Consider the following 24467-nt stretch of genomic DNA (forward strand, 5'->3'; position numbering starts at 1 on the left):
GGAGTGGCTTGCAAATCACCCATGATTCTGATTGACTATGGCAGCTTCACCTGGAAAATACCTGGGAAGGAGAAGCCCAACTCTCACAGATGGAGAGAGGGTCCTCTGAGGAGAACGGACTACCTCTGCGAGGTGTTTATACAGGTTCAGCATAAGAATTTAAGAAGAGCCTGCTGGATCAGGCCAATGGTCCATCTAGTCCAGCATCATGTTCTAACATTGGCCTACCAGATTCCTGTGGGAAACCCTGTTTTAATATCTTCATTCAATCTAAAACAGCTAAATTGCTCCCTTAGATTGGGCAGGGAGATTTAAATAGTATGTACTTATGAAAAAGCTGGTGGACATTAGTTGCTTCTCCAAACTCAGAAAGCATCAGCTGAAGATGGGAAACAAAACAGGTAATGGTCTAATATTAAGGCATAGTAGAGATATTTTTAGCCAAGATATTTGGCTACTGAACTTTGCTCATTGGTACCTGACTCCATTACTATTAGCAAAGATTATGGGCTATGTTCCGCCAGATTATTGGAGAAGATGCAAAACTCTTGCATCCATATGTGGTAGGTATACCCATTGGTGCAGTTCTTTTGGCACTGTGTTCACCAGGAAAGACATGCAATCTTCAGACAGAAGGTGCAGCTATTAACTCTGCTCAGCCTACTGCATATAGAGTTAATAGGGTTTTGCTTTGTTTTTTTATTAGTGGTTGCCAGAGTTGAAACACCAAAAAACTGGAAAAGTGCAGGAAGGTTATCAATCAAAGGTATAGCTTTGTCTGAGGAGCTGACATGTACAGTTCATACTCTAAAGGAAATACTAACAATGTAATGTTACTAAAAATGTAATTCTACATTTCTTATGTAGAATTATTTATTTAAAATGTATACTACTTAATAAAATAAAAATTCCCAATTGGTTTATATAAAAATAATAACAGTACAAAAAGTCAATAAAATTTAATAACACTAAAGTAAAATCACAACCGTGGGACAGTTTTATGAAATATATAATCATCCAGATAGTCAAATGCACAGAGGTTTTTGGGGAAATGTATTGCAGCGAAATCAAAGACTGAAATATTATGAAAGTGAATGGAACTACATATGTGTGTTGATTTATGTCATAACCTAAGTGGGATGTGATTTAAAGCACTTATTTTTGACTGTTGCTTAGTTTTTTTAATGAATTTTTTGTTATTTCTTGACAATATAATAGATTATTATATAAGCACATTATTATTAGCTCATGATTAGAGAGGAATTTTATTCTTGTCCACTTTCACTTAAACTCATATATATTGTGGAATATTTTCCCAAATTAGCTTCCTGCACTGGTATATTTTCCATACTTTCGAGTATACTGCATATTAATCCTGACAAACAGATTTTATTCTGTTGTTATAGATTTACAGCAGTGTTCAACTAACCCACCCATCAGTGCAATTATGCAGTGGGAATCATCCCTCTGTCCTTACCATGTACTCCATTCCTTCACCAAATCTGTTCCTAGAACAGGATTGTGGACACATGGGGGAGGAGGGAGGTGGAAAGTACCATCGTGCAAGCAGAAATCCTTGTGATGACTGAACATTCACTTAGTGATATGTTGGTTTCCACCCGTATTATTTAACCCTAATTTTGGCTTAGAAATGTTTGTATCTGGTTGATACTTTGATTTTTGGGAATGGCATGATGATTGGACTCAGTTTGATAATTCTAAAATTGTTGCTCCATTTAAGGCAATTGATGTGTTTCTCAGTAACATAATAGTAATGCACTAGTGCTTTGTCTAACTAATGTAAACAAGGTCACCTGTGGATGAGATGTCAGGTACTAACAGTTACAGCCTGGCAGTTATTTCACAATTTGCTTGTTTTGAACCTGAAGTGTTCTGACTACAATGAAAGTAGTATTCCTTCAAAAGTCTCTTTGGATGATGTAACTATACACAAAGCTCAATAAGCTGCCTTGTGCTTCCTTTCAGAAGGAGGCTAATGAGAGAGATCCATTGTTGGACACAGTTAACAAAGTTTATATTCAGTGTAAGTTAAAAAGCTTCATTTTTTGACGAATGGCAGAGTTTTTAAACTAACAACCTATAAAGTAATAGTTAGGCCTGTAAATGTCATAAAAGATTTCCCCTATTTTATTGTAAATGTGGAATCATGTAAATGCAAACAATAGTAAACATAAGCAAATTAGGCAGCAGATACACAAACATTAATCCAAATCATTCTATTCTACTCATAGCTAAATATTCTTTTCTAGAACTTAATTTCTGTTTTAATATGGGACACATTTCATTCACATTAGTATTCAGGACAGCTATTACATTATTATCCTACAGAGGTATTTGTGGCTTTTTCACTTAGACCAAATATGTTAATTTTTCGGAGTTCTGTGGCATTTTTTTCAGCATGTTTAGACAACTCTCTTATCCCTGAAAAAAAATGTAACTTACACATTCTCATTATAAAATGCTGTTTTAAAGCAAGAAATCCCTTCACAACACAACTATCTTTTTCAGAATGTAGCAGTACTACAAGTTGCTTTGAGTCCCCATCAGGGAAAATATTGTGGGCATCCATCTGTCTCAAGAGACAATGGAATGTGCCTCCAGGGTTGAAGTTAAACGGCCAGGGAATCACAGTGCCTGCTGTGGCTACAGAGACCAGTAAATCATAACTGCTGCCTTTCACTGTGCTGTTTTTGTTGTGTTAGCAGCACCAAATTATCTCTCCAGGGTGCCAGACCCACTCCTTTCTCAGCCTCACTGGTGTGGTCCAAAGGAAATAATAGCAATACATTTGGTGCCAACTTGGCTGCAGGTGTTTCCAGAAGGGGGTGTACAAGACGCTGTCCAACCATCTTAGGGACTCCACTCTGGATTTGTGTAGGGTTTACTCCTTAGCATTTTCTTCTGAAGATCCCGCAGGAGAGTGGGTCTAGATTTTTCCTTGGGATTTACTCCCAGAGCCTTTCTCATAAATGAGTATAGCTGCAAGGGATATAACAACAACAACAACAACAGAAAGAAGAAGAAGAAGAAGAAGAAGAAGAAGAAGAAGAAGAAGAAGACGACGACTATGAGTGGTGCTAAAAAGTAAAGACCTTTTGTTATTAATTTTTCTCATTTCTATCCATATCCTTGCTACTGCCTAAGAATATAAAAGCAGTCTATTTGATCATAGAATCATATAACAGTAGCGTTGGAAGGGACTCTGAGGATCGTCTAGTCTAAACCCTGCAACTTTGGTGTTATCAGCACCACGCTGTAACTAACTGAGTTATCCAGGAAAATTAATTCACTTCAGTACCCTATCCTGACAATGCAAAATCCAAATCCTTAGGGCATTGGATGCACAGGAAAATAAAATTAAAAGCCACTCAAAGTGTTAAATTTCCCTAGGCATATTTTGAAATTGCACACAGAAAAGTAGCAGAAAATGGTTTCTGCTTTGTCTCCTCAGCATATTCTTTGAATTTCAGCAACATCCTTGTATTTCATTTGCCAGGGTCATTTGAGAAAAGTTCCAATACTGATCCTTAGAGATTATTTCTAGTAATTTGTTCCTTGGTTAACAATATTGATTGAACCTGTTTTACAGTTCCTGTGATATTAGTCACCTTACTTAATAATTTATTGTGTGAAACTGTGTCCTTTAATGAAAGCCAAATACATTAAATCAGATGTGTTTTCCTTGCCCAGAAAATTTGTTACTATTGTCCAACTCCACCTTACCTCAAATGTATCTAATGCAGGGAAGCCAAGATTAACTTTTGATTATGTTGGTGTGTTGGTCACATTAAATTTCCTGACGGGGTAAATCCTTACAAAATCAGAAGGTCCATAAGCTAAATGGTTCACAAGAGCCTCATAGAGAACCAGCAGGAGACGGGAAATTGAGAAAGGAGGTAAGGGCAAGAAAACAACAGCTGAGGCAAGAGGGAACTAAAGCCAGCATGAAGTCTTGGACAGCAAGGTTGTGCATGGAAACATGAAGCAATGGTTGTGTAAAAGAACAAGATTGGGAGTAGATGCTGGAAAGTTCCAAGCAAAAATTGAACACAAAGTCAGGTGGACTTGTGCAGAGGCTAAGGCCTGTGTCTGGAAGCTTTTATCCTCAGAAAGGTCACTTATGTACAGCTTATGGGTGGCAGTAGTGTGGCTTGACAGGCAGATCTATGGAAAGAAAAACCCATCAAGCTGAACATTCTATTTTTTTTTTTTTTTAATAATATTTATTAAAGTTTTCCAATTAATTACAAATTAATAAAACATCCAATTTCAAATCTTTTTCCAATTACATCCTTTCAGGACTTCCCCTTCCCTCCCCCCCTTGTATTCCAAATCTCTCAAATGATCTCAACAAGTTCTTCTCCTCAATTCAGACTTGTTATCCTTAACCCAAATATTTTTTTTTTTTTTTTGAAAAAACATTATTTTCCATTCCCCTAAAATCGGCTTATTCCCACCACGAGTTCCCCACTTTAGAATACCATGTAGATATATATAGCCTAAATAAAACATAGTTTACGCCCTTTGGATTCCACATTTCCCACCCCCCCCCCTTTTCCCGGTTGCGTTCCCAATGTTCCTCAATGTCCAATATTTCCACGTCTCTCTAAGTCATAGTCCTTTGCCAGTCCTCTTTAGTTTCGAATGTCCAATCATGGAAGGATTCTGTCTCAAAGAGAGGCCCATTTTTTCCATCCAGATTTTTATATCCAGGAGTGAAAAACTCCAAATTATAATCCTTAAACTTGTCAAATCTGGATGTCCCAAATGTCCCCACTTTTGACTTGGTCCAATTCTTGTTGTTTTGTTGTTCTTATTGATCACACTCCTCTTTCTATTTCTTTCTGTCCCTGTTTTCCTGCACAAATGTCCTAATTCCAAAAGTTAGTTCCTTTACAGAGGCTTGTTATTCAGAAACAAAACATTACGTCAAGTTCCTTTCATTCCACAACAGATGATTCCATTGTCTTCATCGGTGTAGTGGCCTCTGTAGTCATAATAATCCATTTCTGCAGTTTCCCAGGAGATAAACAGTTCAGTTCCAATTTCCAGCTAAAACCACTTGTAATATCCCTCGGCTCCTCTAGGTGGATTGCAAAAACTGAGTTCTCTTCCAGATCACGTCCATTAGCCCTAGTAACTTTATAATCCTTATTTAAAACAATTTGTATCCAATTTATAACAAATATAACCAGCAAAGTCCTTGTAACATAGTCTCTATCTTATTTTCCGCTTTGACAGCTCTTTGACAGCTGTCAAAACTTGCCTTTCTCCTCTCCAAACTCCGTCATCGATCGCTCCCGGGGTTCCAGGGGGGGTTGTTTTTAAGTCCAAATTCTACTTTCCTCCTCCAGCTCAATCTCATATTCTTCACTCGTGAGGTTAAAAACTTGCCAAAATGATGTTACTCCGATCTTAGTTATCAGATCCTTTGCTTTGACCCTTCTACAATGGAGGGGGTGGCTGACTTCCTTTTTTGCGCCTCCCCCGCTCGCTCCGAAATTTTTAAAATTTTTGTCCCTCTTTTTAGTCCAAGTTCCAATTACTTACGGGTTGTTCTTTTAGGTCCGAATTTTCAAAGGAAAAAGCCAGCGCTCTCCGCCGAATGGCATGCGGCTTCGCACGGCAGGGATAGCAGAGGACTCAAAACACCACGCTTCTCCCCGGCACCCGATCCGTAGCCTTTAAAAAGGCTCCTTCACGAGTCGGGAGGGCGCTAACGGTGTCAGCCGAGTCTCCATGTCCACGGCCCCCGTGGCCGTGGTTTTTAAGGGTCCCCGCATCGCCGGTGCGGTAGGACCCAGCCCCTGCCGTGCAGGCTCCCTCCGGAGCTCGGAGGGAGTCCGCCATTCGGCGATGGCGCCGACCCGGAAGTCCCTCAAGCTGAACATTCTATTCTCTCAGTCTAGGAAGTTGTCATCTCATTGCATTAAAAAACGTTGGTTTACAACTTTGAGAACTAATAATCTGCTTGTTGAACCAGTCTCGAAAATTACATTGCTCTGATGTGTGTGTGGGGGGGTGTACTTTTGTGGCCCCACACTTGTAGCAGGACACAGTCTGAATTAGATTAGACTAGTCTGGAAACCATCTGATGATTGCCTTATTGAAATACAGTGGTACCTCGGGTTAAGAACTTAATTCGTTCTGGAGGTGTGTTCTTAACCAGAAACTGTTCTTAACCTGAAGCACCACTTTAGCTAATGGGGCCTCCTGCTGCCGCCGTGCCGCCGGAGCACGATTTCTGTTCTCATCCTGAAGCAAAGTTCTTAACCCGAGGTAATATTTCTGGGTTAGCGGAGTCTGTAACTTGAAGCGTATGTAACCTGAAGCATATGTAACCCGAGGTACATAGCATGTCTGTATTTGCCAGCAGTTCCCACACAAGTGTCTCACAAATGTGTAGGGTGCAGGCAGGCCTGTGATCAGTCTGCACTCACCTTCATATATTGTTTGTGAGATGTGCACATTTTTTCCAGCTGCTGCAATTGTACATATCACTGGCCACAAGCTTGTCCCTCATTCTTCCAAGTTGCTGATATGGAGGTTGCTAGCAGCTGTGAGGTAGCCCTTAGTTCTGCCTTTCTGTGCTCCTGTGAAGTTTTGGACCAGTTAAGCCATGCGGTGCAACCGTCTCATTTTGAGCAGGATATCCTAGATTGACAGAAGCCACCCCAGTTTCTGATGCCAATCTTGGATGTCCTGTTTTGGCTCCCTCTGCCACCACCTCTACCGCAGCTGTTGACACACCTTTTTTGGTGCTGTGCTCCCCTATTTCTCCAGGGCCACTTCTGGAAGTATTTGCATGTGTGGCATGTGTGTGAGTGCTGGCAGTAAGGGGTAAGGCTGGCTGGTGGCGAGATGGTGTGAATTGTGGGGAGGTAGTTGTGGTAGTGTATAAGGGTGGCCGGTAGTGGGATGATGCAGGGGGAGGCTGCGGCAGTGGTGCATAAGGGCGGCAAGGTGATGTTGAGGTGCGTGGGGGAGGTTGTGTCCCAATTAGCCTCCCCCCCCCCCAGGATGTTGGAGGGAATGCAGTTAGAATTTCTGCTCTTAGAGACTTGTGAAGCTTGCTGGATCCTAGAATTTTGGAGGGCTATACCTTGTAGCTTGAGTACTGTTCTGTTGATGGCCTGGTAAGTCTATGGCACATAAGGTTGATTTTGGCCACTTTTGATGGTTGGTTCTAGACATGTTTTCTCACAGTTTTGTTGGCATAAGTTTCCCTAGTTTATGAACAACCTGAAACTTATAAAATTGAAAGAGGGATTATTGAGAGAGCAGGTGGTGTTCAATTTATACCAAGCACAACAGGTTGCAGCATAGATCATTTTTATAAATTTCTCAGTAGAATTGGCAGTTGTAAAGAAATATTTTTATCAGTTGCAATTTTGCCTGAAAAGTCTCATTTGTTGAGCTCTTCCACCTAGTAAACTCAGATTGTTTCTACCATACTTTTCAAACAAGGACTCTGTGAATTGAAAAATGTAACATTATATGTACCTTTGTTATCCATGAAAATCTTTTAATAAAAACATTTTTATTAAAAAAAATAATCGCTTATATTTTGTTAAACTTGAACCAAAAATTTTAATGCAGGTCAAACACTGAGATGTTGGAAGCTGGTTTACAGGAGAGTCCCAAGGGCCAGTTGAAGAGACCCAGAGGGCTGCATTCAGCCCTAGACCTGAGGTTTCCCACATTGACCCTAGTCATAAGAGGTGGGATGCATCACAGGCAGAATCAGCGTTTGAGCATCTGTGCTTGAAAGAACAGCCCCACTTGTATGTTCTGCTGTGATATTTAAGATTGATTAAGAATGTGAAGAAAATTATATTTTAGAGATAAGGCTTTTGGATATTGGTCATCTTTCTGAGGTAATAAACTTTTCACATTCAATTGCTTTAAAAGCTGACCAAAGTGGTATACTCCCCACCACAAGAATATTCTGCTTCTGATTTTTTTGCTTAAATTTACCTTTATTTGTGGGCCAGTGTTTACATTTCAGCGAGCCTCTGTCTATATATAATGATTATGGCTAAAGTCTTTGAAATAAATGAACCCACAAAACTATGTATTTATTATAATAGAGTTTGTGCTTTATTTTCAGCATCTGGCGAGGACCAAATATAAACTGCACAGATAGTTCGGGTTACACTGCTTTGCACCATGCAGCTTTAAATGGCCACAAGTAAGTGTCAAATGGCTATCAATATTATGCTGGTATTACTTTGTGTTAAAAATGTTGGTATTAACCTGCATTAAGTTTAGACATAGTCATATTTTTGTGTGCACCAAGCTTTAGTAAACTGCCCTACTTAAAACACCTGCCCCACTTCTGCTGTTGTAGCAGCCACCTCCATTTTCATGTGTACAAAATAATTTTGTTCTCCCTTTCTTTAGCAAGAAAATTCAATTTGGTTAACAGCAAGCATATTTAAAACACAGCTTAGAGCCCATTTTGGGTTCTAATCTGGGTAATGATAGTGGCGAAGAAATCTCCACCATCCTTGCATCCACTCAGTTTCAACCATGGAACTTTTATACATAGGTAAAGGCCTTTTGCAATGTGACTAGGGTGAAGATGGATTGGAATCTTCCTGCTCGGACCATGGCTATGTACATAATAAAATGCAGCAAGGTAATTTTGTTGTTGCTGTGTTTCAAGTTGTCTGTATCAGTCTTAGAGTTGTCTTTCTTGGAGCTGCCTGTCAGCAGTGCCTGGTATTATTTGGTTGCTGGCTAAGTGGATACAGCTGGGGTGTCAGTGTGGAGTCATATGCCACACTAGAGGAGTTCACTGCTTTGGGTTACCACTTCAGGGAGACACAGGGACAGGGGTGTCCCACAGTGTCAGCTGGGATATAGAATTGTAGGCCAGACACTGGAGGAGACAGGCCTGTGACCTTCACCCATGGTGACAGCCTGGTTGGGGGGAAGTTTTATTTGGTGGGGTTCCCCTGAGTGAGAGGCAGAGGGGAGAGTTGTAGTAGATGTACCATCTTCCATCTGACATTGCAGGATGTATTAGTTTACTATCTGTAGGCCTAATCTCCCATATGTTTATAGGGATGGAAGAAAATGGTGATGAAATGTGTCTGGGTGGGCAGCTAGCAGAAAGTGGCAAAGATGCTGCTCCAATTCCAGTGCAGGGGAAGGTAAAGTTGGAATGAAGGGACTGACTACCATCTGCAGTGGAGGCCTATACATTTGGTTTTGGTTCCTTGTTCCAGCCATCCGACATCTCTGGAAGGTACTGGTAACATTTCCACTGAGCCCTCCAGTCTGCTGGTGCTGTTTTGTTGTTGTTTAGTCGTTTCTGACTCCCCCCATGGACCAGAGCATGCCAGGCACTCCTATCTTCCACTGCCTCCTGCAGTTTGGTCAGACTCATGTTTGTGGCTTCGAGAACACTGTCCAACCATCTTGTCCTCTGTCGTCCCCTTCTCCTTGTGCCCTCAATCTTTCCCAACATCAGGGTCTTTTCTAGGGAGTCTTCTCTTCTCATGAGGTGGCCAAAGTATTGGAGCCTCAGCTTCACAATCTGTCCTTCCAGTGACCACTCAGGGCTGATTTCCTTCAGAATGGATAGGTTTGATCTTCTTGCAGTCCATGGGACTCTCAAGAGTCTCCTCCAGCACCATAATTCAAAAGCATCAATTCTTCGGCGATCAGCCTTCTTTATGGTCCAGCTCTCACTTCCATACATCACTACTGGGAAAACCATGGCTTTAACTATACGGACTTTTGTTGGCAAGGTGATGTCTCTGCTTTTTAAGATGCTGTCTAGGTTTGCCATCGCCTTTCTCCCAAGGAGCAGGCGTCTTTTAATTTCGTGACTGCTGTCACCTTCTGCAGTGATCATGGAGCCCAAGAAAGTAAAATCTCTCACTGCCTCCATTTCTTCCCCTTCTATTTGCCAGGAGGTGATGGGCCCAGTGGCCATGATCTTCGTTTTTTTGATGTTGAGCTTCAGACCATATTTTGTGCTCTCCTCTTTTACCCTCATTAAAAAGTTATTTAATTCCTCTTCACTTTCTGCCATCAAGGTTGTATCATCTGCATATCTGAGGTTGTTGATATTTCTTCCGGCGATCTTAATTCCGGCTTGGGATTCATCCAGCCCAGCCTTTCGCATGATGAATTCTTCATATAAGTTAAATAAGCAGGGAGACAATATACAGCCTTGCCGTACTCCCTTCCCAATTTTGAACCAATCAGTTGTTCCATATCCAGTTCTAACTATAGCTTCTTGTCCCACATAGAGATTTCTCAGGAGACAGATGAGGTGATCAGGCACTCCCATTTCTTTAAGAACTTGCCATAGTTTGCTGTGATCGACACAGTCAAAGGCTTTTGCATAGTCAATGAAGCAGAAGTAGATGTCTTTCTGGAACTCTCTAGCTTTCTCCATAATCCAGCGCATGTTTGCAATTTGGTCTCTGGTTCCTCTGCCCCTTCGAAATCCAGCTTGCACTTCTGGGAGTTCTCGGTCCACATACTGCTTAAGCCTGCCTTGTAGAATTTTAAGCATAACCTTGCTAGCGTGTGAAATGAGTGCAATTGTGCGGTAGTTAGAGCATTCTTTGACACTGCCCTTCTTGGGGATTGGGATGTAGACTGATCTTCTCCAATCCTCTGGCCACTGCTGAGTTTTCCAAATTTGCTGGCATATTGAGTGTAGCACCTTAACAGCAGCATCTTTTAAAATTTTAAATAGTTCAGCTGGAATATCATCACTTCCACTGGCCTTGTTATTAGCAGTGCTTTCTAAGGCCCATTTGACTTCACTCTCCAGGATGTCTGGCTCAAGGTCAGCAACCACACTACCTGGGGTATACGAGACATCCATTTCTTTCTGGTATAGTTCCTCTGTGTATTCTTGCCACCTCTTCTTGATGTCTTCTGCTTCTGTTAGGTCCTTTCCACTTTTGTCTTTTATTATGGTAATGTTTGTACGAAATGTTCCTTTCATATCTCCAATTTTCTTGAACAGATCTCTGGTTTTTCCCATTCTATTGTTTTCCTCTATTTCTTTGCATTGCTCGTTTAAGAAGGCCTTCTTGTCTCTCCTTGCTATTTTTTGGAAATCTGCATTCAATTTCCTGTATCTTTCACTATCTCCCTCGCATTTTGCTTGCCTTCTTTCCCCCGCTATTTGTAAGGCCTCGTTGGACAGCCACTTTGCTTTCTTAAATTTCCTTTTTGTTGGGATGGTTTTAGTTGCTGCCTCCTGTATAATGTTACGAGCCTCCATCCATAGTTCTTCAGGCACTCTGTCCACCAAATCTAAATCCTTAAATCTGTTCCTCACTTCCACTGTGTATTCATAAGGGATTTGACTTAGATTGTATCTTACCGGCCCAGTGGTTTTCCCCACTGGTATTAGTGAATACCAAATCAGTCCTTAATAAGACCAAGGTCATCCTAGACTTGATTGTGAGATTTGGGTGAATGAGCTGTGTGGGCTTGACCTTATCCAGCTGTGCCCACCTGGGTACTCGGTTCAACACCAGCCTATATTAGTGCATTGAGAAGGAGGGTTTGCTGTTGTCCACAATAAATATACTTTATTACAATATCCTTGAACTTAAAACCTCTTGAACTTAATATAGATTTAGAGGGTCTGCACCTGGTGTTGGGCCAAAGAGACAGATTGGGGATGCCGCTGGTCTACTGACCACCCTGTTCCCCATCAGCACCCCTGATGGGGCTAGCTTTGGTAGTCTCTGGGGTATTGTTGAAGGACCCAGGGTGGTAGTCCTGGGTGACTTCAATAGTCATGTGGAGATTGTTACTGGGCTTGGGGCTTGATAGCCTCCATGACAACCATGGGTCTGTCTCAAGTGATCATCTGTCCCACACATCAGGCAGGGCATGATGTAGTCTTTTTGCCCCAAGTGATATGAGGGATAGGTTGACAATAGGGGTAGTGAAATGCACTCAGTTGTCAGAGTTGGACCGTTACCTGTTATGTAGAGTGGTGGGCCCTTCTGCCCCAGAGACTGATGGAACTGGTGTGTTCCTGAATGCTCTGGGGTATTTTTAAGTGGAGAAAGCTGTCAGTGCTATTGAAGCCCTGGTCTCACTATAGAACAGCAAGATGAAACAGATGGTTGACATAATTGCTCCCGTGTCCTGTCTGGCATTGTGGAGCTCAAGTGTCCCCTTGATATTCTGGGGAACTTGGGGCTAGGAAGCAAGCTGGACAAAGATTTCAGTGCAAGTGACCCAAGTCTCACTCTGAAGCTGCCCAAACACTGGTTAAAGCATGTAATCATGGCTACTGTGTGGCTGTGAAGAAGGCTCATTTTGCAGCTTGCATTGCATCCTCTGGTAGCTAGCCGGTAGAATTATTTTGGATGGTCCAGAGGTCACTGACTCACACTTTATGTGAGGGACCTCTGAGTATACACAGAGTATAAAGTAACTTGACTTCAGAGTGATCTTGACTCTGCACTTATTGCAGCTCCAGCTGAAATACCCAGTGCCAGTAGGGTGTAGTGTGAATGGGGGCACTGTGGGGTGATTGCTCCAGGCATCTTTGGGGGTGGGGCTCCTCACACCACCTTCCCTGAGCCAGCCTTGCGGCACTTTGTGAGGCTAGGATCTGATCAGATCCCAACCTTGCAAAGTGTGGTTGGCTCGGGAATGGCCAGCTTTGCCCTTGAGGGGCTGGGAACGAAGGGCACATGGTGTCCTTCTTATGACGCCTTCCCCGAGCCACTTTGCAAGGCTGGGATCTGATCTGAAACATAACTAAGAACCTTAAAATTTGAATACCTTATTATGATTATAACATGGTTTTGGGTGATATATTTTATTATGACCACCAACTAATATAAGCGGATAAACAGAGAATAATTAGTTTACATAATTAAGAAATAGATAATATTTATGGAAGAGCAAAAAGGAAGTTCTTTCTTCACCATCTGTTTCTTGATAGAAAAATTTAACTACCTGTTTAAACAGTAATATAACAAGAATTTCAGTGAGTCTTCCTGGTAGAGTTCATAATAAAGGAAGAGTAAGCCTCCCTCTGGGCTTTCTATACAATGGTAGAATAAAAGAACGTGACCCAAAGATGTTCATTAAATGGAATCGTCTTAAATTGGTCAGTTAACAGAGCAGAGGGCAGAACATTAAAGTGAGGGTGCATAAATTCTGACCTATATTTGTAAACAGTTAATGTCTGGAAGTATGAAGTTCTGGCAATTATAAAATATTACAATATGATCACATCTTACATGCATTTAACTTGTACAATTTCAACTATATGTAATTGAAGGACACCAGGAAAATGCAACATGAAACCTGCTTTTAAGCTCTCTGCCTTACTTAGGAAGCAAGGCGCTTGCCGTGTGAAGGCTCTAAAAACCCTGGGCAAGACTTTCTCAATGGAACAGTTAGACCATCTGGCAGTCCGTTGTGAAGAGAGTTCTTATTTAAAGTCTCTTATATTAGTTGACACAACTGAAGCTAAAATTGTGTCAAATGTTTCCACTCACCTTCCATTTTTCTTTCCCCCCTTTACAACCCTCTTTTCTCTCCTTATGCTAGAATATTCCATTCCCTGCACTTGTAAAAATTGGCTAATGACCTCATGGTACTCTTGCATTATTTCTTCAGCAGCTACCTGTGTGGTAAAATACTATTATAACATGTCTTTGTAAGTGTTTGGGTGAAAGAGGAAGTATCCACAAAAGATGGAACAAAGCCATGATTTTTACCCTACCGTCCCAGTATCCATGACATCCAGCTAGAATATCTCCCCATTGTTCAGTTGACCTAAAACTGCACATGCTCAAAGTATTATTCTTTTTTAATCTGGGTTGGTAAACTGGTTTTTGGTTGTCTCTGTACTGTACCAGGAATGTATAAGTACTTGTAAAGCACAAAATGGTGAAATAGGGGATGGAGGGGGTGGATAAGATAAATGATAATAATAATAAGAGCATTAAGTCCAGCACCTAAATTACCTACCTGCACCACTGATTGAAGGGGAATTGAAATGTAAGAGTGGGATACAGAATAAAGGGAGAAAGAAGAGTTATGAGGGCTGATATTTAGTATTGTGGAGGAAAAGAGAAAGGACAGGCGAAGAGGTAGTAAAGCTGGTATCAGTGCTAATCCATAGGCAATGGGGGTAGAAATTGCCTTAGAATATCAGAGTGAGGGGACAAAGTCAATCAGGACTAATGGACAAATGTGGAGGTATGACTGAAGAGTAAGCAAGAACTGAAGGACAAAATAGGAGACAAGAACAAAGAGCAAGACAGAAGTCAAAACCAGCCAAAGGATACAGAACCAACTAAAGGATAAAGCTCAGAAAGGCTATGTTTCTCAGACAAGACTCAACTGTAACTAGAAACCTTCATATTCCTTCCTGTCCAGGAAGATGCAGTGGTCTTTCTGATGTCATTCAAGGAAACTTTGCAGCTAGTGGATTGCTGAGCAGAGTCAAGGCAAGTAAGGGACTGCTGATATTAAATTGTTAACCATCCAGAACTTTAGCTGCAAGCCTCGGGTATATCAAATGTTTATACTCCCTGTAATCTGTCTCTTGAAATATGGATATTATCTTTGCTCTTTTGATGTCATTATGAATATCTGTGGAATACCCAAGGAGAACAAACCGTCTGTGATTATGAAATATCTACTCTCTTATCCCATGAGATATAATTCTTACAACCATTTGCAAATGTCTTAGCGATACTAGCTTCTTTGCACTTGTGTTGCTGTCATTTGAGTAAAGACTGAATGCTGTGCTTGTTTGGTTCCAATATGACAATATGTGCTCTGATAAACCAGCTTTACAAAGAAACCTTGTTGTCAATCCTTAGGTCATATTTTATGTTTTTCAGGGATGTAGTTATCAAATTACTTCAGTTTGAAGCATCAACTAATGTGGCAGATAATAAAGGGTATTTTCCTATACACTTGGCTGCTTGGAAAGGAGATGTAGAGATTGTGAAGATTCTTATCCATCATGGGCCATCACATTCCAGAGTGAATGAACAGGTGACGTTATTAAATATCTTTGTTTATGTCTTCAGAAAACACAAGTAAGTATAATTTTATTCTTACAGCTATATGGACGGATTCATGAAGCTTCTTCATGCTTAAAAAAAATTCTATGGTTGCGAATAAGGATCATTGTGTTTGTAGAGCTATATGGATAGGCCAGTTAATTTTAAAATAGCAGACATTAGCATTTAAACAGTTCTTATCATTATTATTACTATTGAATTGTATTCAGCATAGCCTTATTTGATAGCTCTCATGACTACTGAGGCATTGATACTGTTCAGTAGTGGATGGTGCAGAGGGGTAGTTCCTGGGAGCATGGTGTATATGCACTAGCAGAGCCAATCTGGCACTCCTGCCAGTGTGTTCGCACAGCGTCAACCTTCTCATCACCTTACCCTCCCTCTCTCCATCCCAATAAGCAGCAGCAACTCAACTGTTGGAAGGACAGGTGAACACTGCTGCCTCACCATGTCATCTACTACTGGTACTATTACTGTACTACTAAGCAGTAGTAGGGTCTGCTACTATTGAATTCTTTACAGACAAGGAGTGTAGTCCCATGGTTTTTTAAAAAAAGAATTTTGTATTTCAGAATCACTGTGTGTTGTAGGTTTTCAACCTAGGTGATGTGATGTTGTATACCCATAATCTTTTTAAACCAAGAAATTAAAAAAAATAATAATACATCAGTGATTTCATACCATTTTTAAAGGCCTCTGAGCTCTGTTGTATATTGCAGACTTCTTCACAGCCTAGCACTACACAACACTATATTGAATATCAAGGCTGCCTTTCTTAAAATGAGATAAGATGCCCCCCAAATCTTTATAATATTGTATATTTTTAGAAGATATTTCTTACCATAGCATGTGATACTCAAAACTATTGCCATTGTCTATACTGTATGTACATGGATTCCTGATCAATATAATGAATCTACATGAATCTAATGGAAACATGTACTGTATATTATATCCAATGATATCCCACAATGTCTGAAAACAAAATTCGTACACCAGGAATTCTTATTAGCCTCTTCTTGTTCCATTACTTCCTCCTTAAAGAGGAATGCACAACATCAGCCATACTATTTTCAGATTTTTCCAGAACAGCAGGAGTTGTGCTTTTAGGGAAAAGTTGCCAGACATGATAGGATAGGAGAAATTAGGGTTCTCTCTCTCTCTCTCTCTCTCTCTCTCTCTCTCTCCCTCCCACACCCACCCACACCCACCCCATAAGGAAGAGGGTAGTGTATTACACAGAAAACAGAAAGTGTCTGATGTAATGTATTATAATAATTATTTTAACACTGATTTATAACTATGAGAGTTTTTTCTTTTATATTTGCATACTGTTATAGACAGTAAGTGTTTTGTTAAATCAACAAATATGGAAATGTTTTCAGTTTTGCTCAGGAGGGATATATATGAAAGTAAGGAAGGAGACTTAACTTCCCTCTCACATCAGGATCTATTCAGTAATAACTGGTCAAAATGTAAAATAGATGAAAATGTGCTGAGTGCAGAGAGAAATAAAAATGGGCAGTATCTAGAGGTTTCTTCAATGATGGAAGGCACCTTAATCCAGCGAAGATATCCACCAGTGGTACAGGGAGGGAGGTATCTTTTTCAGGTTCTCTTGTCCCTTTGGCTGAGAGTTAGCACAAATGGTTTAAAAGAAGCAGGCAGAACTGGTAAAAATTGCCTCCCTATTCTGTCCTTAACAGAATCAAAGAGTTGTTCATCAGTGAAGGGCACCACTGAATACATCCCAATATGGTGAAATAAATACTCTTTTAAAAAGGGATTTTGCATATGGTTATGGCTTGTCCAGGTTTGTAGTTGCTGAAAAGAACTTTACAAATAAAAAAGTGTGGAATGACATTGTTTTAAAACAATGAAATGTGTTATTTTAAATGAAAAAATAGCTGATATGGGAATTTATATTTTTAAAAAATTAGTTTTACCATATATTTCCTGAAATATTTATATTGGCTATATATTATCTTGGTGAACATGACTAAGAAACAGACTGAAAAATACTGACAGACAGTATTTTTAATTGAGTTCCCTCTTTAATTAAATGCTTAAAAACCACACATGGTTCTCTCTTACTCTTCTTGATTTAGAAGCATTTTCAGAACATAAGAACAAACTGATGATTTTAGACAAGCAAAACTGGGATTTGTTCATGTCTTTTGAAATCAGCTGAATGGAACTTAGATTTTAATAACATAAAAATCACAGTAAAATAGTTACATTAGCAAATAATTTGTTTTCAATGCTTCCTTTAGATGCTTTCTCCTATTGCTACATATTAAAAAATAAATAAAAGTGCAGTAATAAGATCATGATTTTCTGAGCTAGGAAAACCTAGCCAATAATTTCCTTTCCTTGGATTAAAAATAAGGAGAAATTTTGTGTGAATGGCTCCTGTAACTGCTCATCTCTTAACAGTAGATTATTTTTGTCTTCTCATTCTTGTTGCACCCTCTAGTGGTCCTTATTAGTCTCCTTCATGGTGATTCTAATGAGAAAGCTACAAGATTTTGGAGGCGTTTGACTCTTAAATCTGGAGTTTCAGAGTAATTAAAGCAGCTCCTATTCACAACAATGGCATGAGAACGATAAATCTGCTATCTTTGGTTTTATGTAAATGACAATGGAGGCTTCTTCCCTTGCTGTTGAGCTTTTATCTGAGATTGCTGGATTGCAGATGCTAAGGTGCTACAATACGTAAACTAGGAGAGAGAGCAGAGAATAAACTGTGTAGAGGGGATGGTGTTTAATGATGGCTAGGAGTGTGAAACTAGGAAATAAATATAGAAATATGTTGAGGAGGAACAATCAGGGCAATAACTGGGGAGGGGGAACCTTAGGCACGCTGTCGGAGTTAAGATAAAAATAGTTAAGGGAAGAAATAGAGAAAATACAAAGCTGAAATACAGAGATGGCAGGTATTAGGAAGATTGTAACAGAAACAGAAACGTAATAGCTAATTGTATTGGTACTACCTTAATCCACTTTTAATAGGAAGGAAATGCCTTAATCATATATGTATAAGCCATGTGGGATGAACCTTCTGTCTAGCATGTGTAATCATTATGTGTGTCATTACAGTGTATTTTGTTTCATCTTTTATTTCTTTCATTTAATTTAAGAAGTTGAGTAATTCTCTTCCTTATGCGATGACATCTTAAATATGTCTATTCAGTGACAGAGGTGTCAATAATTTTAATTTATTGTGAGTTGCCTTGGAGGCACAAAGACTGGAAACAAATATAATGAGTAAATAATAAAATCAGGGTTTTTATTTTTTTAAATCTTGAAGTTATGTGACATCAGAATTAATGTAGCTAAAATATGTTTCATTAAAATCACCTGTCTGTTCTCTTAGTTTATATATTGATCAAGTGATCATTAATCTTAAGCAGAAGACATTTTGCTTTGAAAAATTATCCAATATTGCGTTAAAAGCAGTGTCACACTTTATAATTTATTTAGGCTCTTTTTTATTAGATATAGTAAGATTTTAAAAAATCAAAACATATATATTTATTGTTCATTTTGGTGCATTATATTTAACAAACAATATAAAACTCATACAGGTTTCCCTTAAAGGAATTAATTATTCCATTGGGGCTTATATGGTTCACCTTTGGTCATTATATTTAATCAGTGCTTTTTTTCAGCTGGAGCGCACCGGGACATAGTTCTGGCACCTCTCAGATGGGCCCCATTGTGGGCTGGCACTTCCCCGGCCTGCTTCTTGCCTTTACATACTTCTGAGAAGCCCAAAATGAACATTTCAAGTCAAAACAGATGCTGGCCACTGTGTGTTCAAGTCTACACTTTTTTTTAGATCTATGATTTCACCTAGCTCCTAGCCACTCCTTGATGTGATTTGTCAATCTATGGGGCAGGGCCAATTCCTATAACCTTTTATTCAATCCATTTCCCATCTAGCTGTGGCAGGATTTAAGCTTTCCAGCCGGTCCTCAACCATTGCACGTGCACCCGAGGGTATTTCTGAGCTGCCCTAGCCATCCACTTGAATCTAAGAGAACAAAGGAGTCGGGGTGCATTTATTTGGCCTCCAGCAGAACCAGAGGCGACCCCAAACCAGCTAGGGAGAAAGGTTGCTGTTGTTCTTAGCACCTCTGTGGACAGCGAACACTGCTGTTGTCAAATTGGCATCCATTCAGGGCTGCCCTGAGTTGCCTGGCGACTTACTGGAACAGCTTCATGGGGAGCTCCATCACCTGTTTTTCTTGAAAAAAAAGCACTGTATTTAATATATTACAGAGTTAGTTTTTGTGGACATAACTCAGCACTTTAGTTAAAAAATCTTTATACAAGCTTAGGTTCTAACATGAAAGTGTATTCAGTTCCTATAGTATGCAAAGATGAAAGTGAACTGAATGCACACCACAGCAAACCTTTCTGAAATGATAACATATGTCTAGATTTTAAACTAGCTGATAAGAAAATGTAGAGGAGGTTTCAACAATTTCCCTGTTCTCCATCTTTTCTTATCCCTTGTGTGTCTTACTCTGTGCATCAGTTATTTCCTACCTTCCTTATTTCTCTCTCTTTCTCCCCCCTCCTTGCTCTCTACTTTCCCTTCCTCTTTTTTTCTTTTTTTCTTTTTCTGTTTCTTAGGGTCAACTCAGCAGTTGCAGTAGAACTGCAACCAGAGGTGTTTTACCAATGACACTGACACTAGATTGAAATTGACTAGACATTCACAGTTTTAGTCAGTTTCAATCTGCATCTTGAGTCCCAGGTAATGTCCTTCACAATTTTCTTGCAACATGCTATTCCATTTCTTCTGCACTAGTTTTTTCATGTACATTGAATTGGGTAGAATATATTACCTAATCTCAATGTGTGCTTTTTCAAGTACATCTTTTGTCCCACTAAATTACACACATCTTAGAACTCCCTGTATCAACAAAAGGCCGTGGTATACCTCACTGCCTATTTGAAGCATATGGTTATGCATGCATGGCTTATGGTATACTCATTATGCTTGTGGCTGAAACTATGTTCCACTATGTTTTGGTTAGGTAGATTACATGTTGGTTTGGTAAAGACCACTATGTTAAAAATATATTCATTTAAAATACAAATAACTTGAGAAATGTGGGGCCAAGTAAATTCCTGGTAATTCTGTTAGTGGTAATGCCTGTTTAGGTAAGTAACTGAGTAAGTTACAACCAGGTTGAAATGGCAAAACTGAAAAATAAGATTTGCTAGCATACAGTTTACTGGCATGTTTTTTGCCATAAATTTCCATTGACAAAGGAGAGCAAGGTAGGTTGGAATTTTTCTTCATAGAGCTGCTCCAAAGAACTAAAAAAAATGGCTCAAATATAGAACATGGCACAGGATTCAGCCATTCTCTGCAGCCATTAAGCTATTCTGTTCCTAGGAAGTAGTGACTGATTGCTTTGGCTGTCTATAACTCTATGCTCATTATTTCTCCCCCTGTTCAGTTTCACCATACTCTTCCTAGGCCACTGGTAGTATTGTCTTAGTGACAGACTTTATAGCAGGGAAAATTAATTCAACATATAAAGGGCATTGAATTTTCAATCCCACATACTTGCCACTGCCAATTCATGCCCATGTTCTTTTCTCAACAAAACTGATCAGCAAACAACAAAACATTTTATTGTACTTTGTCAGTTCATTCATCCAAATCTGTTTTTAAAATCTGATAATTTCCTCCTATTGTGTACTAAAAGGAAAGGTGCTACTGATTCCTCTTCTTTTGAAATTTTAGCCAAATTCACAATATGTACTTGATAAGATCAGCACTTACAATATTTTGTTTGAAGCAAATATTATTTTATCAAAAAATAAACAACAATTTTAAATAAATACTGTGAACAGTAACACAGTACTTGGAGAAAAAACATGCAGCTGCCAAACTTTATCATGCATGGCTAGTTCTTGTAGCAGCTTTGTCTTAAATAAAAGTTACCTGTAGGTTAAATGTGCACATGTATGTTGGTACTATTTTGAATAAAACAAGTGTTTGGAACTTTCTTTTTCAACTTCTGGAAGGGGTTGTTTGTAGTTTAACTTGGTAATTCAAACTACAATAACACTGTATAGAACATACCTGTTCAAATGTATTATGTCTACAGTATACAGTGGTACCTCGGGTTAAGTACTTAATTCATTCCAGAGGTCCGTTCTCAACCTGAAACTGTTCTTAACCTGAAGCACCACTTTAGCTAATGGGGCCTCCTGCTGCTGCCACGCTGCCAGAGCACGATTTCTGTTCTCATCCTGAAGCAAAGTCCTTAACCTGAGGTACAATTTCTGGGTTAGCGGAGTCTGTAACCTGAAGCGTATGTAACCTGAAGCATATGTAACCCGAGGTACCACTATATTTCCAATTTCTATGATATTTTACTATCAACATCAAATAGATATCTAGTGTTCCTTATTTAGAAACATATGCTTGCAGAGCAATACTGCTTCCCCCTCCCCCAAATCCACAGTTCTGGAATGAGTTAGGATGAGGCAGAGGTGTCTCTTTATCATACCCTCCCAGCAGGGGTGCTATGCTGCTGCACAGGCCTTGCTGCAACCACCAAAAGCACAGTGGGTGCATATGGATGGTAATTCCTCTGACACTAGCCTGTGGAAGACACAAAAATGAGATGCTAGGGGATGCTAGGTAGGGTCACTGGTGGATTGCATAGATTCAAAGATGGAGCAAAAAGTGAAAAATAGCCATCCACTAGGGATGTCATTTTGGGGGTGAATTTTTTTTGCAAAATTCTTTAGTGAGATGATCTAAAAATATGATTTTGGGTGTAAGGAATTCAAATCTGTTATTATTTTTGTGACTGGACAACTTTTAGCTTGGTAAATCTATGTTTGGTTACAAAGCACATAAACTGCTCTTGAAAAATCAAAGAATTTTAATTTTACCATCTGAAATGTCAGGTAATGCTATAAAAATAGAATTTTGGCATAAAACATATCCTACTTAACATACAGCATTACCTTGTAATCAAAAAAGAACATTAGAAAGTAATGTTAATAAGAAATTTAAGCAACAAGTTTCATCAAGTCTTGCATTGATTCGTTCTTGGACATCAGCTGCCATCTTGCTTCTTGGCCTCTGATGTAGCCCTCATGTTTCTTCTGTGTATACACCCTCCCTGCTGCCTCTGTGACTTGTTTCAAACACTTCTCTATGGACTGACCATAGCAGGGCCACTGTGGAACTTATTAAGTCCCCTTATTTTTGGAATTTGAAAGTTGAAAATTCAACATGCCCTAATCAACCACCTTTTGTTTTGACCATCAGGGCTTCAGATGCAGTGGTGGATCTGCCACACTGTTCTACCTTGCTGTCCAGGGCTTTGAACTGCTCCAGATACTCAATGAGGTTTACTTCTAAGTAGACATGAATAAAGGGATACGGGTGGCACTGTGGTCTAAACCACATAGCCTAGGGCTTGCCGATCAGAAGGTTGGTGGTTCGAATCCCCGTGACGGGGTGAACTCCCATTGTTTGGTTGCAGCTCCTGCCAACCTAGTAGTTCGAAAGCACGTCAAGGTGCAAGTAGATAAATAGGTACTGCTCCAGCGGGAAGGTAAACGGCATTTCCATGCACTGTTCTGGTTCGCCAGAAGTGGCTTAGTCATGACCCGGAAAAACTGTTTGTGGACAAACGTCGGCTCCCTCGGCCAGTAAAGCAAGATGAGTGCCGCAACCCCAGAGTCGTTCACGACTGGACCTAATGGTCAGGGGTCCCTTTACCTTTACCTAGACATGAATAAACTTGTGTTGTCAAATGAGTATTTTATCATCATATGATATACTTAAAGTATAAATGTGAATTGTAATAAATGTGTGTTATTACAAGTCTTTCAAACCTTTATATAAGCTACTGTGCCTAATTTTTAAACATATTTTTAAAATAATAACATTTCCTTATCTAATTGTGAAATATTTGTGTAGTGATTTTTTTTTTTGCACTTGTGTTTGCAAATAAATGTGAAGTTCTATTCTTATTTCTACATTCTATTAGGGTAATTATGTATATGAATTATGTGATGGTACAATACAAAATAGTTCTTATTACATAGAGAATGTTTAAATATATGAAAGCAAAATTCCACTGTGCAAGAGATGGAACTTGTATTTTTAAAAGTATTTGGAGCTACTCTTTTGGGCACAGCCCTTCCAAAGTAACCTACCATTTGAAGAACAAAAACCAATAATACAATTTTTAAAAACTTAAATCTATCACTCAGCAATGCTCCACTTTTTTTAAATGATGCCAGGAATAAACTAATTCAGCCAGCACGTTGAATCTGGAAGAAAAATGAGGGATCTTTGGAGCTGTTGGAAAAGCCTCCAGTTAAGAAATTTTATGCAATAGAAGGGAATTCCATAGCAGTGGATCCATTATATAGAAGGACCTCTCCTTCATGACCACCTATCTTACCGATCCAGGCAATGGGTTTCTAGACCATCTGAAGTTCTTAAAGAGTTTTTAAAGGCACCTCATTGTCTTTAAAGGCAGCCCCCTGTAGAGTGCATTATAGTAGTCCAATACAAATGTGACTCAAGCATTGATCACTATGGCAAAGTTAATCCTTTCTAGATAGTGGCACAGTTGGCATACTAGCTGAAACTGGTAAAAGACACTCCTTGTCTCCAGTGCCACCTGGGCTTCCCCAGGCAGTGCTGAATCCAGGAGCATTCTCAGCCTGTGTACTTGGGAAGGGCTACCCCAAAGAGCTGGGGATCTCCCCATCCACAGCACCATATTGCGTGGACAGGCGGAGTCCCCAGATCCCGAGTGGTCCCCCCCGTCATGTGGAATAACGACTCTAGACAACGTGCTATGGGATTAAATTGGCCACAACTTTATTAAATTTCAAATGTGGGTAGACCTTGGCTCAGTCATTGGGCGTTCTCCCTCCCTAGTCCCCAGCCAGGGACCTAGGGAGCATCAGGGTTATCCAGTGTGTAGGGAGGGGATGGGCCGGCTCTGGAGAACATATGTTCAAGCAGAGATAGCCGCCCTCGTTACGCCGCCGCAGGGGAGAGCAATGACGACCTTTCGGCGTATGGCCAAAGCCTCCCTTCAAAAACCCCTTTAACGGGGAACCCTGGTATCGCTGCCGCAAAGAGGAAGATGGACTAAAGGATTCCGCCCAAGGCCTGATACCGCCAAAGTTGTGACGTTTTGCTACGGGAAAAGCGAAACCTGCCAATGCAGGGAAATTCCTTTCCGGCCCTTTAACAGCGACCTTATCGTAGCAGCGCCCGCATACCTGTGGAGACAGGTTAACCTGCAAAACCTATGAAGAAAAGTTAACCTGCAAAAGAAGACATTAACTGCGGGTGGGTAGGGTGGGAGAAGCTCTGGAGCCAAG

At 40.0% G+C, this 24467-nt stretch overlaps 1 protein-coding gene across 6 annotated transcripts in view; it reads left to right on the forward strand.

The window, feature by feature from the left end:
• Positions 1-24467, forward strand: part of ANKS1B (ankyrin repeat and sterile alpha motif domain containing 1B) — a 332378-nt gene that overhangs the window by 10513 nt on the left and 297398 nt on the right. For 5 of the 6 annotated variants that reach the window (XM_081878201.1, XM_081878197.1, XM_081878206.1 and 2 more), the window contains exons 2-3: positions 8132-8212; positions 14886-15042. In XM_081878201.1, coding sequence (XP_081734327.1) covers positions 8132-8212; positions 14886-15042 — 238 coding nt within the window. Of the gene's footprint in view, positions 1-8131; positions 8213-14885; positions 15043-19699; positions 19837-24467 lie in introns of those variants that run through there. The other variant, XM_081878208.1, reaches the window with a different exon arrangement.

This window comes from Podarcis erhardii, assembly GCF_964252035.2.
Source record: "Podarcis erhardii genome assembly, chromosome: 10".
Taxonomy (NCBI): Eukaryota; Metazoa; Chordata; class Lepidosauria; order Squamata; family Lacertidae; genus Podarcis; species Podarcis erhardii.